A 12797-nucleotide genomic window follows, 5' to 3' on the forward strand; every position below is an offset into this window, starting at 1 on the left:
AGGTTTCATTTTTAGAAGGTACACATTATACATTTTTAAACAGTGATTTATTTTGAAAACTTTTCAGATTAGTTTTACAGCTATATCAGAAAATGAATGATTGTTTGATTATTTCATTTACCAAAGGTAATTGAAGCAGATATTTATGAAGTCCTTGGGAGATGAACTATCTCCAATTCAACAGGTTAATCATTTAATATTTGGAGGATTTTCTTGCCATGCTGTATTAGGAGGAGAACATCACCACACAGACATTTAAATTGTTTTATTTAACTAAAACAACAATGTTAAGTATTCTGGATTTTTCTTCAACAGCAAATATACAATATTTTAACAAAATAAGCATATGTTCCTCGTTTCTCCCATTTATCTGCAGACTTCTCCTTGTCCAGATTTATTCCGCCCCCAACAATCTTCTATTTATTGAACTTTTTGAAACTTTGCACTTTTAGAGAGAGGTAAGGAATTGACTCTGTGTACACAAATTTGCAGAAGGACAATAGGGTTGAGATCATCTGTTATTTCTCACCTCTATATATTATTTATTTATTCAAAAACATTTTTGCTGTTAACAAGCATGTTACCTCTGGAGACAAATCCACAGTTTGAGAACTGCAAAACTAAGCATCCTGATGGTACCTTCTAGACTGAGCACTGAGTCCCATTGGTTAGATAGAAAGATTAACCTAAATAATCTGTACAGAAGCCCCTGGAACCCCATAAAATTGGGTCCCCAATCCATGAGCTATTGGAACTCATTTACAAAACTTTTCTTAAACATCACCTGAATATATTGTCTCATACTATAGAAATAGAATTTATAATCCCTATTCCATGATGAGAGATCTTTGAGCTATAATGTATCTTAATTAAAACTATCTTTAAAGTTGTTTTTCCTCAAAAAGCATTTTATCAAAAAAATCTGATTTAAAAAAAAAATCAGTGTTTTTGTTTTTTGTTTTTTAAATCATTGGTTTTTATCCACCTTGTTTTAAAACAATAAATTCCCACTGGGAGCCTTACTGCCCTAGGTTACACAGTGCTCATGCTTAATAACATGTAATCTCCAATTTATGAGTTTAGCAACTTTTAAAATACAATTAATCCCTTTGTTTTGTGCTGGGCTTCTTATTTAGGTGTCGTTTCCTGCTAATCTATTTTGGTCTCTCTGAAGTGTGCAGCATGAATCTAACTAACTGTAGCCCTTCTGTGGCTGCAACTATCCTGGTGGTATTCTCCAGCAAATCTTCCTGGCCGCGATATGATGCAATGAGCTCCAGGGCTCATGGTGCTCATGCTGTGACACCCATGTCTTAATCTCTCCATAGATCTGCCTTTCTCATCCAAATCCATTTCATTGACATAGATGAATAGGTATTTCACATGTGATGTGCATGCACATCCTCCCCACTGACACGTCCCATCACAGCTAACCCCCGCACAGCACTGGCCGTGAATTAAAGAAACTTGTTGGCAGGGAATATTGCCACATGGAAAATTATCACCAGCTTTTACTGACACCATCTTAATCTGATCAAGATTCCCCTGACAACTAGCACCGGGTGAAAAGGTTTGGTTCTCATCAAGGCTTGGGGATGTGTTTTGTGAATTGGGAAACTATTCTGCTTTGTTGGGGTGAGGGAAGATGGGCATGACTGGAAGAGCGGTGAATGAGCAAGAAGTCATGGAAGTGACCAGTGAGAAGTTGACGGGGCCACTTGTTCTCTTCATTTACTCTTGCAGGAATGTGCAAGGGCCCAAGGGGGATAATAATCAGAAAGAGGAGCCAGGATGAGCCAGGGTTTGAATGGTGTCCGAATAGAGCTTGTTTTCTTCTCTGCCACCTCAGTTTACGGCCCAAATTGAGAGGGACTGGGGAGGAACTTGTCCCATGAACTCTGCCTCTAGTCATCTGTCCTGTGAGATAAAGCAAGGCAGAGTTGACGAATCGCTTTGGAAAGAAATCTATAATTGTCTCTTAATCTTTTCATACCCTCTAGGGAGGGTGGGAGTGGGCAGGGAGGGAGGAGGAAGAAAACAGACTTCTTACAAAATCTGCTTTTTATTAGCTTACTGGGGAAGTGGGGGAGAGTTGGGGGAAGGGGCAGCAGAGACTAGAGAGATGGGTCAGGGGAACAGATGTGAGGATAATGAGAGGGAAAGTGAAATACTGAGGGAGACAGGGATTTGGGAAGAAGAGCAAGAAGCGGACTGGTACGAGCAGAGGAAGAAGAAAGTGTGTGTGTGTGTGTGTGTGTGTGTGTGAGAGAGTGAGTGCAGGGGGGAGTGCTGGTGACTTAGTGAGTCAGATGCTGTGTGTAAATGTGATATTGACGTCTGATTCCTTTCCATTCCACTCCTAAATTTAGCCTAGGGAAACTGCCTCCTTGTTTTTTCCCTTTGCCAGAGGTGCTTGCTTCTTCTCTGTAGGTTTCCTGCTAACCCTCCTTGCACTGATCCCCAGCACACATGAAGTGTGCACAGTGCTAAGGGGCCTGTCTGCCACATGCTGATGGAAAACTCTCCAAAGTGTCTCCCACTTACACACCCGCTACTCCAAAGTGGCTCCCTGCCATCCCTGCTGGAGAAAGTTCAACTTCTCTGCAAGAGCCTTGGAGGAGGGTCTGATGGTAACACAGATGTATTGCCTCCCCTTTGCATCAAGAACCAGTTACTACTCTGCAGGTGGGCTCCTTTGGAATAAAACAAGGCACCTACATAATGCCTTTTGTCTGAAGGTCTCCAAGTGCTTCACAAAGAAACACTAGATCCATCAGAGATTCCAAAGCCAACTTCTGATTTTTCTTTTTTTTTTTTTTATTTTAAAGCCACGATACATGATACATGTTGCCACTAGGATGGTGTAATGCAGGGTTGAGGGTATGGCACAGTAGCCCTAGAAATAAAATCTTTACAAGAGTGTGTTGTTGCCAATAGCTTCAGTGTGCAAAGGAGCTAGATACTAGATCAGCTAGGACATCACTTAGGCAGCAATAATCCTGTCACTCAGCAGTGAATAGTTTCATAAACGTCTTTGACAGCAAAACAGGGTTCAGACTGGGAGGAAAATATGACGTCGTTAATCTATGTGAGCCTCGCCCACAATCCCATAGTGGCTGGATACTTCTGCTAAAATGATCAGCGGTGAACTAGTTAATAATGTTGGCCTTTTAAACTCTCATCAGACACCAGAGCAAGTACTCTGTTGCATGGAAACAGTGCAAGCCCCTTTCGGAACTATTGTTTGTTTTGTCTATATTTGTAAGCTCACATTGGGACACACCTAGAAAGTTTTCTTCAGAAATATATTGGTTGGGATTTTTTTTTATTTAAATTTCAAGGCTTAATTTCTGTAGAAACTGATGGGGGCACTAGAAAAAGTGGTGGTTTGATGTACTTGGCCCAACTGAATTGGGCTCAAAGTGTGAAAATATCAGCACTATTTTTTTCTACCCACTGGTAGCACAACACTGAACAAACAGAATCTTACAAAAACTAAACATGCAGATGGCTAGATGGATGCTTTTCTGTATTTAATAATAAAGTGTTCATATAAAGCTTGTTGTGAACTGTTGACAGAGTAAAATTCACTCAGGCAAACTTGAATGATATATCTCAGGATTCATGATGTCCATGTAGTCTTGTATGGGTTAGAAACAAGATAGTGCACTAGGTGGACCAGTGATCTGTCACAGTATAGCAGTTTCTATTTTCTTATATTGACTTGAGCAATATATTTTACTAATACATTGCACAATACCACAGTACTTTCTAGGCTCTCCCACAAACCCTGCTTTGGGAAGCTGTTTCAGACACTGTTGAACATGGACCTCAGCAAAACTGTAATGCACTGCATCCCAAGGGTTGGCAGGACTGCAGTGTGGACGCAGACTGAACTGGGTAGCAGAAACTGGGAGGGTAAATGTGGCCACAGTGAACAGTTAAACTTTGCTAGCACAATTTATTCTTTTAACTGTAAAAAGAACAGGAGTACTTGTGGCACCTTAGAGACTAACAAATTTATTTGAGCATACGCTTTCGTGGGCTACAGCCCACTTCATTGGATGCATGGACTGGAACATATAGTAAGAAATATATATACGTACAGAGAACATGAAAAGGTGGAAGTAGCCATACCAACTGTAAGAGGCTAATTAATTAAGATAAGCTATTATCAGCAGAAGAGAAAAAAATTTCCTTTGAAATGATGCAGCAATCTAGCACTGAGAGGGCTAGAGAAGTTCCCAAGGCCACAGAGAGATTCAGAATGAGAGCCAGATTAGAATTCAGGAGTTCCTGGCTCCTGCTCTTGTGTTTGTAGCATGCGTCATATAATTAACTTTAGTTTATTTGCATACTGCAATCCTATTGGTTAAAACTACCTAAAATGTGGGTGGAGTCTTTATAAAACTAGAACAGTGTGACAAGATTGCCATGAAACGTAACTTCTGTGAAATTCAGCCCTCTGGCAGTGTAGCAATGGGATATGTCTTGTTCCTTGTTAACTGGCAGTGGCGTTTTTGTGTGGGTGGAAGGGTGTGGCACGTGTTCATATATTTTTATGGATTACATTTCAGAGTTATTTTTAAAAAATCTGCTTGTGACTGGCAGTCAGGTGTTACACCCTTGTGTGAAGGTCGGGAACTATTTGGCTGACTCCCCCTGGCAGGCTGGCGTGGTGGGACTTATTAGCCTCAGCACAGGAGTTTGAGCCTCTTTGATGAGGGAAAAGAGCTAGAAGGAGTGACAGGAAGTCCTGCAGAGAGAAGCCTTGGAAATAGCCAACTCTGGAGGTGTAAGGCCTAAGTTTGTTTGTAAGTAACTGTGGGCTCAGTTGCTTAAGGTAAGAATACCAGCAAAACCCAGGATCCTACCCATTTGCTGAGCTATTCTAGGAAATGCTTTATTTATGGATTTGCCTGCTTGGTTTGAAGACCATTACATCTTCTTGCACGTCTTTAATTTTTAGATTGTGCTATTTTCTCGAAGAAACAAAGGGCTGGTCTACACTGGTAATGTACATCAGCATAGCTGCATCTCTCAGGGGCACACTACTGCGAGACATAGCTATGCCGACCCAACCCATGGTGTAGAAAGTGCTATCTTCCGTCAACCTAGCTACCGCATCTCAGGGAGGTGGAATACCTGTGCAAATGGGAGAACTCCTCTGTTGGCATATCGGTAGTGTCTATGCTGAAGCGCTACAGCCGCTGTAGTGATTGAAGTGTGGATATACCCAACGGTCCTGTTTTCATGCAAATGTCCCTAGTCATAAAACACAAAGGAACTTAATATTAAAAAACCCGCTGCACAGAAATGATTCTACCTGGATATCGCATCTACCCTCAATTCTCCATACTGTTTTCTGAAGATTTAATGGACCAAAATTCTCCCGGGTGTAATTCTTCTAAGTTGCACGAGGGACGACTTTGGTCCATTAAGCCTACATTGCTTCATATGTGGGATTTCTTTGTTTTTTCTGATTGCCTGCAAGCTAAGGATTACACAGATTTTCCCATCTGCTAATGTACTATTTCATAACTCATGATTTGAGGGGCTTAACCTTCCCTGAATTGTTAATGGGTCACAGACCACCTGCCTCTTTACATGAAGCCTTCAGAGGTAAAATAGAGTAGATCAGACCTGAAACTGGAGTGACTGGTCATGCTAAATTAGATCCTTCTGTGCTTTTTACTCTTTACTAAATCTCTTTAAAACACTTTCACTGCTGGATAACCAGGTTACCTGTACCATTAGTACTGCCCCACTAGCATACTGGTAAATGTTGTTGAATGCCTGTATGTTCAGCACAGCAGATGTATTTTACCTGGGCATGGGTAGAACATTTAGCAGGCACACAGCCTACTTTTGGGGAAAACATTGGGTGGAAACTTGTGCTAGTTCTAACGAAGGAAGCTGGTTTTTGTAAGCTGGTGAATTGGAGGTTAAAACTTCAGTGCCCTATGGTGGCGTCTGCTATGAGGCAGTGATGTTAACTGAGTGTGGCAGCATCAGTCAGCAGTATTGGGCCTGAGGTGTTGGAGTGTCTGCGCCTCTTTATGGTGTCTATTCCGTTTCATAACTTGTATTGTTCCTGGCGGGCAACCCTGTCAGACCAAGTGAGAGGCAACAGTGTGGGTCGGACAAGAGTTTGTTACGACATGTCAGTGCCTGGAGAAATGTTGTGGCTACAGGCTTTTCCAGCTGGCGCCGAGCTCATGGCAGGGGATTTCTTACCGCTGCTGAGGTAACTGAAAAGAGAACAGATTGGAGGGACACCCCTGTAAAGTTCTTCTTGTGTGAGCCCAGTGGTGTGACAGTGAGGCTCGATTACTTCTGTTTAAAAGCTCATATGTGAGAACTTCTGCCTTTTCTATTGCATGAGGCTTTTGGCGGGATTTGTAGAGTGTAGACTTCATAATGAAACAGCAATATCTCTCCAGCATTTGGTACCGTGCTCCCTACTCCAATCTGTAGGCCTTATCTACCCCAGGGATTTCCCCCAGTGACAGACATGGATGGCTGATCATGTGCTAGTGCAAACCCCTGTTATAGGCAGGATATAAGCTGTGATTTGCACTAGTGTAGTCAGCTCTGTCTGAAGGCCTTGTCTATACCAGGGATTTTCTGAACCTCAGAGTCCTGTATTGCCCAACATCCTAATGTCACAGCAGTGGAGGGGGGAGCTATAGGGTGTGGCACAGCTAAGTAGCAACACTCCAAAACTGGTGAAGCTTTTGAGGTGTTCCCTGCATGTTTGTGGGGAGGGGGACTCTCTTCATGCTGTGGTGCATCCTCAAATACTGGAGAGGAGCTGCGGTCATACCTAGCCATTGTAGAGGGTGCCAACTTTCCCCAAGTGTTTCCCTCTTCTACAGCTGCCACTGTTTGTGCTTTTGCCAAGAGACAGTAGGAGCGATGTATTTCCATGTCAGAAGTCAATGTCACTCCTCTCTTTAAGACAAAGGATGTCACAAGTGCTGTTTTAGCCATCTCCAGCAAGTCCCTATAGCCCTTGAACTGGGTCTCCCTCATGTTGCAGCCCTATGTGAGGGGTATTCATATGGGGAAGAGAGAAATGCAGTTATGAGGAGCTGCCCTGCTGAGTCTGAGTTCTTTGAATCATAGAAGATAGAGTTGGAAGAGACATCAGGAGGTCCTCTAGTCCAATCTCCTGCTCAAAGCAGGACCAATACCAACTAAATCATCCCAGCCAGGGCTTTGTCAAGCCAGGCCTTAAAAACCTCTAAGGATGGAGATTCCACCTCCTCCCTAGTTAACCCATTCCAGTGCTTCATCACCCTTCAAGTGAAATAGTTTTTCTTAATATCCAACCTAGACCTCCCCACACTGCAACTTGAGATCTCCTTGTTCTGTCATCTGCCACCACTGAGCACAGCCTAGCTCCATCCTCTTTGGAACCCCCCTTCAGATAGTTGAAGGCTGCTATCCAATGCCCCCTCACTCTCCTCTGCTGCAGACTAAATAAGCCCAGTTCCCTCAAACTTTCCTTGTAAGACATGTGCCCCAGCCCCCTAATTATTTTGAAGGCATTGATGGTACAGTTCCATGCAAGGAGTGAATTTGCTTACCAGGTGGGAGGGAGGATCATCTTGTCGCTGAGAATTGTTGTCTTTCCTGGGCAGGGGCACGTCTTTCCACTTCTGAGACCCTGAGTTTTCACAGGGTTGGTTCCTTTGCCCCTATGTTATGTGATGGGGCCCTGGCAGAGATGCGTTCTCTTCTGCCCGGTGTTGAAAATGATCCATAGAGTTTTCACTGATGGAGGGTGGGGAAGGGGAGAGAATGTGTTCTGGATCGTACGCAGACTTGTGTGGCAGCAGAGTCATTGCGGCATGCTAAGAGTGAGACTCCTGGCTTTGTCAGTAATTTTGGGGGAATCTCCCCTTTTCTGCTCCTCCAGAATGGTGGACCATAAGTTTTTTGTGGTGGAGGTGATTATATTGATTACCATGGGGAGGTGGTCACAACTGTTTGTTTCTAGCAGGGGTGGGCAAACTCCGGCCTGGGGGTCACATCAGGTCCTTCAGATGTTTTAATCTAGCCCCCGAGCTCCTGCCAGGGAGCGGGGTCCAGGGCTTGCCCCACTCTGCACGTGCTGTAGTTTTGCGCAGCTCCCAGAAATAGCAGCATGTCCCATCTCCAGTTCCTATGCATAGGGGCAGCTGGGAGCTCTGCACACTGACTGCACCCCAAGCGCCGTCCCCACAGCTCCCATTGGCCAGGAACTATGGCCAATGGGAGCTGCAGAGGCAGCACCTGCAGAGGGGTCAGTGCGCTGAGTGACCTGGCTGCACCTCCACATAGGAGCCTCAGGGAGGGACATGCCGCTGCTTGAGGTAAGCGCACCCTGGAGTCTGACCCTCTCCCTCACCCTGACCCCCTTGGTCCCAGCCCAGAGCACCCTCCTGAACCCCCAACCCCTCATCCCTAGCCCCACCCCAGAGTCCGTATCCCCAGTCAGAGCCCTCCCCCGCACCCAAACCCACTGCCCCACCCCTCCCCTCCCACACGCTGAACTCCTCATTTCTGGCCCCACCCCAGAGCCCACACCCCCAGCCGGAGCCCTCACCCCCTATCGCACCCAACCCCCAATTTTATGAGCATTCGTGGCCTGCCATACAATCTTCACACCCAGATGTGGCCCTTGGGCCAAAAAGTTTGCCCACCCCGGTTTCTAGAGTTCCTTCTCCTGGCTGATTTCTAGACAGCCCCAGAGGAAGCTATTTATTTTTTCATTTGTCTCCAAAGTGAATGGGCTCTTGCACTGTGCCTCTTGTTTTCTGACTGGCTAATGAACTCTTGGCCCAAACTGAGGCCTTTTCTGTCCTGTCTGTGCTAGAGGCAAGAGCCATACCACACAAAAGATAATTCCTGTCTGGGTCCATGCTGAGCTAGTCCCAGTCATTGTCCTGACATTCAGGGCCTGGCTGAAGGTGCAGGGGTAAGGGGAGGGCAGAATCTGAACTGTTAATGGCAGTGCCTGGCAGGATACGGTTGATGGAAAGCTATACAGAAAGTCACTGGAGAGGAGATGCCCAGCTCTTTTCTCTAAGAGCTACCCCTCTTTCCTGGCTCCCTACCTTCCCACTCGGGTCTAGACATCCTGTTTTGGTGCCCAGAATGTAGGGTCATTCTTATGTCTGGGGAGAGGGGACAGAATCATGGGGCTGTCACACAGACTTTCCTAACTCACCTTTCTTTCTGTCTAGCTTGTGAGTGGTAAGAGATTCAGGGCTCACAGCCCCTGGAAAGGTGATTATTTATAGCACTCCACAGAGGAGTGATTTGTGATTATCCCCCAACCTCCCTTTGCATTTTCCAGCTAGCTGGGTAGGGGTGGGGCAGATGTGCCAGGCTGTCGTTCATTCTTCTGCCAAGGACAAGGGGATAGAGCATGTTATGATACCCACAGGCTGTTCTGTCAACTTCTTTGTCCTTCTGTTCTTCTAGGTGTGTCGTTGTGCTCTTCAACCCTAGGAAAAATAAGCAACACCATATTCTAAACAGCTCCAGGTGAGTGAAACTCAGAGATACACAGACAGCTGGCCTCATATTACTTGGGAGGTGAATTTAGAGTCCTCTTTCTGGCTCTAGCAAACTATAAGAGTTGCTGGGGATAACGGCGCCCAGAGATAGTGAGTCCTAAACTCACTAGTGTGGGACTAGTGGCTGTGGGGAGAAGTTGCCTGCTAATTTAACCCTAGCTCTTCCTTAATATGAGTTACTGTGGGGAAAGTTGTAGCAATGATGGCAGGGAAAAGCTCATAAATACTACATTGCCATGTGGAACTGCTGTAAGGAATGACATGGAGAATGTTTTACTTGAACTCCGTGGGACTTGCATTATTCTTTCCCTGAGGTTGTAGCCTTGGTTTAGAGCAGGACTGACTGACACCTCGTCCTCTAGTTGGCAGGCAGGGTCTAGAGGACCATAACCCCATAGCTGTGAAACCCTTTCTGTGCCTCAGACACACTGCAAGGGGCTTGGGCTACAGGGAATCCATGTGTTCAGCCTGTGGGGAAACAAAACCATTGTCAAGTTATTACATGTGTTGTGGGCCTCTTTCCAGTCACATCCTCCTCCTCCTCCTCTTCCCGCTCCCTCCTCCCCCCCCACCTTCGGGTGATCAGATAGCAAGTGTGAAAAATCGGGATGGGGCAGGGGGTAGTAGGGTCCTATGTAAGACAAATCCTCTAATATTGGGACTGTCTTGATAATATTAGGACATCTGCTCACCCTCTCCATTCTCCAGTCATGACAGACTGAACTGAAACCAGATACCAGGCACCACCTCACAGTGTCCTCCTGTCTCTGTTTTAGGAAGACGATTACAGCTCTTGCTTTCTCCCCTGATGGAAAGTACCTGGTTACTGGAGAGGTAAGTGCTGAAAATTGTTTAAAACAAGTACATGTCTGCAGGCCGGGAAGAAGTGTGGCTGCTGTAGAACTGGAAATGGGCAAGTGCGGGGGAGGGAGGGAGGACTTGAGTTTAATTAAATCCTGTATCCTTTTTGACAGGGTTTTGGCCCATAGACTATCCAAAGAGAGACCCTAACTGTGCCTCTGCACTGCCCTTATATGGGGAAATGTGGTTTTTGCTCTCACCCGCTGATTCATCTTAGCATCAGCCAGCCTCGTTACTGGTTGTCTCCTTAAGCTCATATTGAAAGGGTTTTCCAAACGTTCTGTCTGCCCAGATCGAGGCAGGTGAAGCTCCTGAGACAGACTCCTTTTGCCAATGGCAGGGTGGAGATTAGCTGAAGATATTGGGCGCTGCTCTACCTATTAACATAGGGGAAGGAGTGAGGGATGGGAACTGGAAGTTTCTAGTGACTGGGTTGAGTTTAGGGTTGCATCCCTTAGGATTTCAGGGAGTGAGCCAAGACCGTAACAATATAGTGGAGAGTGAAAAGTGCCTGTGGAATGGAGCTTCCAGAGTAGTGATAAAGGGGCCAGTGCCCGTGGGTTTGGCAGTGCATGCTTCATTATTGGCGACATGCTTTCTCCTTTCAAAGGTGCGTAAAGGGAGAACAAGGCTGGCTGTATTGTGGGGGCTGTGCTGCGTTAGAAGTGCAAAGTGCATCCTGTACATGTAATGAATTTGCAGTTGTTAGATGCTAGAAACACACAAAAATGTCTCCCTGTCCCCTTTTGGTCATGCTCAGCTTGCTGTCATGTGTCTCTGACTACTTGTCATCCAACTCCAGTATGTTGTAACTTACTGGTGAATGTGTGTGTCACCAGTCTCTCTCTCTGTGCCCAGTACTTGGAAGATATGAGTAGAAGTTGGCAAAAAAAAAATTTCGGCTAACAGTTTATTTGCTGAAAAATGCAGGGTCGGGTCAAATTCAGCTAATAGTTTCAGACCAAAAAAGAGGGGAAAATTGTGAAAAAGTCAAAACGTTTTGATTCTTTGCTTCAAAATGACATTTCATTTTGAAATGTACCTAATTAAAATTATACCACAAAAGGGTGAAATGCCCTATTACTAAATGTTTCATTTCAGGTTGAATTAAATATTTTGACTTGAAATGATTCCTTCCCTTTGCCCCTGAAAATTTTCGAGGGTTTTTGTTGGTTTGGTTTGATTTGGTTTGGTTTAGCCATCAAACTGAAAAATCAATTATTTACCCAGCTCTAAATACAAGTCTGTTGCACCCTCAGCTAGAGCCCACTGTCTTAAACTGTAGCAGCTCATACTTTAAGCTCTGGATGACCCTGGTTCAATCCCCAGTGTGTTGACCAAGCTGGTGAAGTTAACTTGTTAGTTAGGCTGTGACAGCCTTCTCCCCTTATGCATCAGGCACAGAGGAGGACCTGTAAGAGACACTTACCAGTGAGTTATACCTACAGAGCAGAGCTGGCTGAAAATTATTCTTATAGGTTTGTTTTTTGTCCAAAAGAATTTTTGTTTTGGTTGAAGTTTCATTTTTCAATTAAAAATTTCAAAATGAAAATTGAGATTTGTTTTGAAAAGTTTTTTTTTAATTTTTATTTTGGTGGGGAAAGCACCACTTTCACTCCTCCCTCCCCAACCATTAAGGGGTGGAACAGCAGAGTAAAAACTTTAGTGGTTATTTTCCCACTGATACAACACACAACTTTTTGGTTAGAAACTTTGTGCTGCAAAACTACAACAGAACTGGAAAATTCAGAATGAAGTGGCAAATTTTCATTTCATTTGAGTTGTGTTGCAGCATATAATTTACCTTTTTTGACCAGCTCTGTAGCCATTTCTGTGGGTCCTCTCAAAAGCATTAATTCTGAGTGTTCAGCTTGTCATGTAGTGCCCCCTGCTGATGGCAGCACTTAATCTTTTCTTAGTACTGCTCTTGAAGTTCTGCAGTTAGTATAGACTGGTAATAGCTGACTAAAGAGTGATTAGCTTGTGAAGTCTGAATCTTGCAGACTCTGTACCAGTTCCGTCTAGTGACATTAAATTGGTGCATGGCTGGAATTTCTTCAGTGAGAGTATGGAGGCTGACCCTCATCCCTCCATATGTATTAGCTCTGGTCTGAGTATCTCAAATGCTGAGGAGATGGCGGCTTTCCATACAGGAATAAATTGCTTGTCCCATGGGAGTTGATAGACCTCACTGGTGGTAGCATCTGTTCAATTATTTAAAGTGTATTGAATTTGTTAAAGTCTCCGGGGGCTGAAGATTTAGAGGTTGGTTTCTTAACTAGTGTAAGTGCTTTGCAGAGTAGCTGTATTGACTTTTGTACCATCTTGACTGTACCTTGAGGACAGAACTCTGTCAGTCGGGGTGAA

The 12797-nt window shown here is 44.6% G+C and overlaps 1 protein-coding gene across 4 annotated transcripts in view; it reads left to right on the plus strand.

Annotated features, from left to right (window-relative positions):
• The window catches only part of MAPKBP1 (mitogen-activated protein kinase binding protein 1), a 129197-nt gene that overhangs the window by 66491 nt on the left and 49909 nt on the right, over positions 1–12797 (plus strand). For all 4 annotated transcript variants that reach the window (XM_039534381.1, XM_039534380.1, XM_039534382.1 and 1 more), the window contains 2 exons: positions 9475–9537; positions 10346–10403. In XM_039534381.1, the coding sequence (XP_039390315.1) occupies positions 9475–9537; positions 10346–10403 (121 nt within the window). The remainder of the gene's footprint in view (positions 1–9474; positions 9538–10345; positions 10404–12797) is intronic.

This window comes from Mauremys reevesii, linkage group 4 (genome assembly GCF_016161935.1).
Source record: "Mauremys reevesii isolate NIE-2019 linkage group 4, ASM1616193v1, whole genome shotgun sequence".
NCBI lineage: Eukaryota > Metazoa > Chordata > Testudines > Geoemydidae > Mauremys > Mauremys reevesii.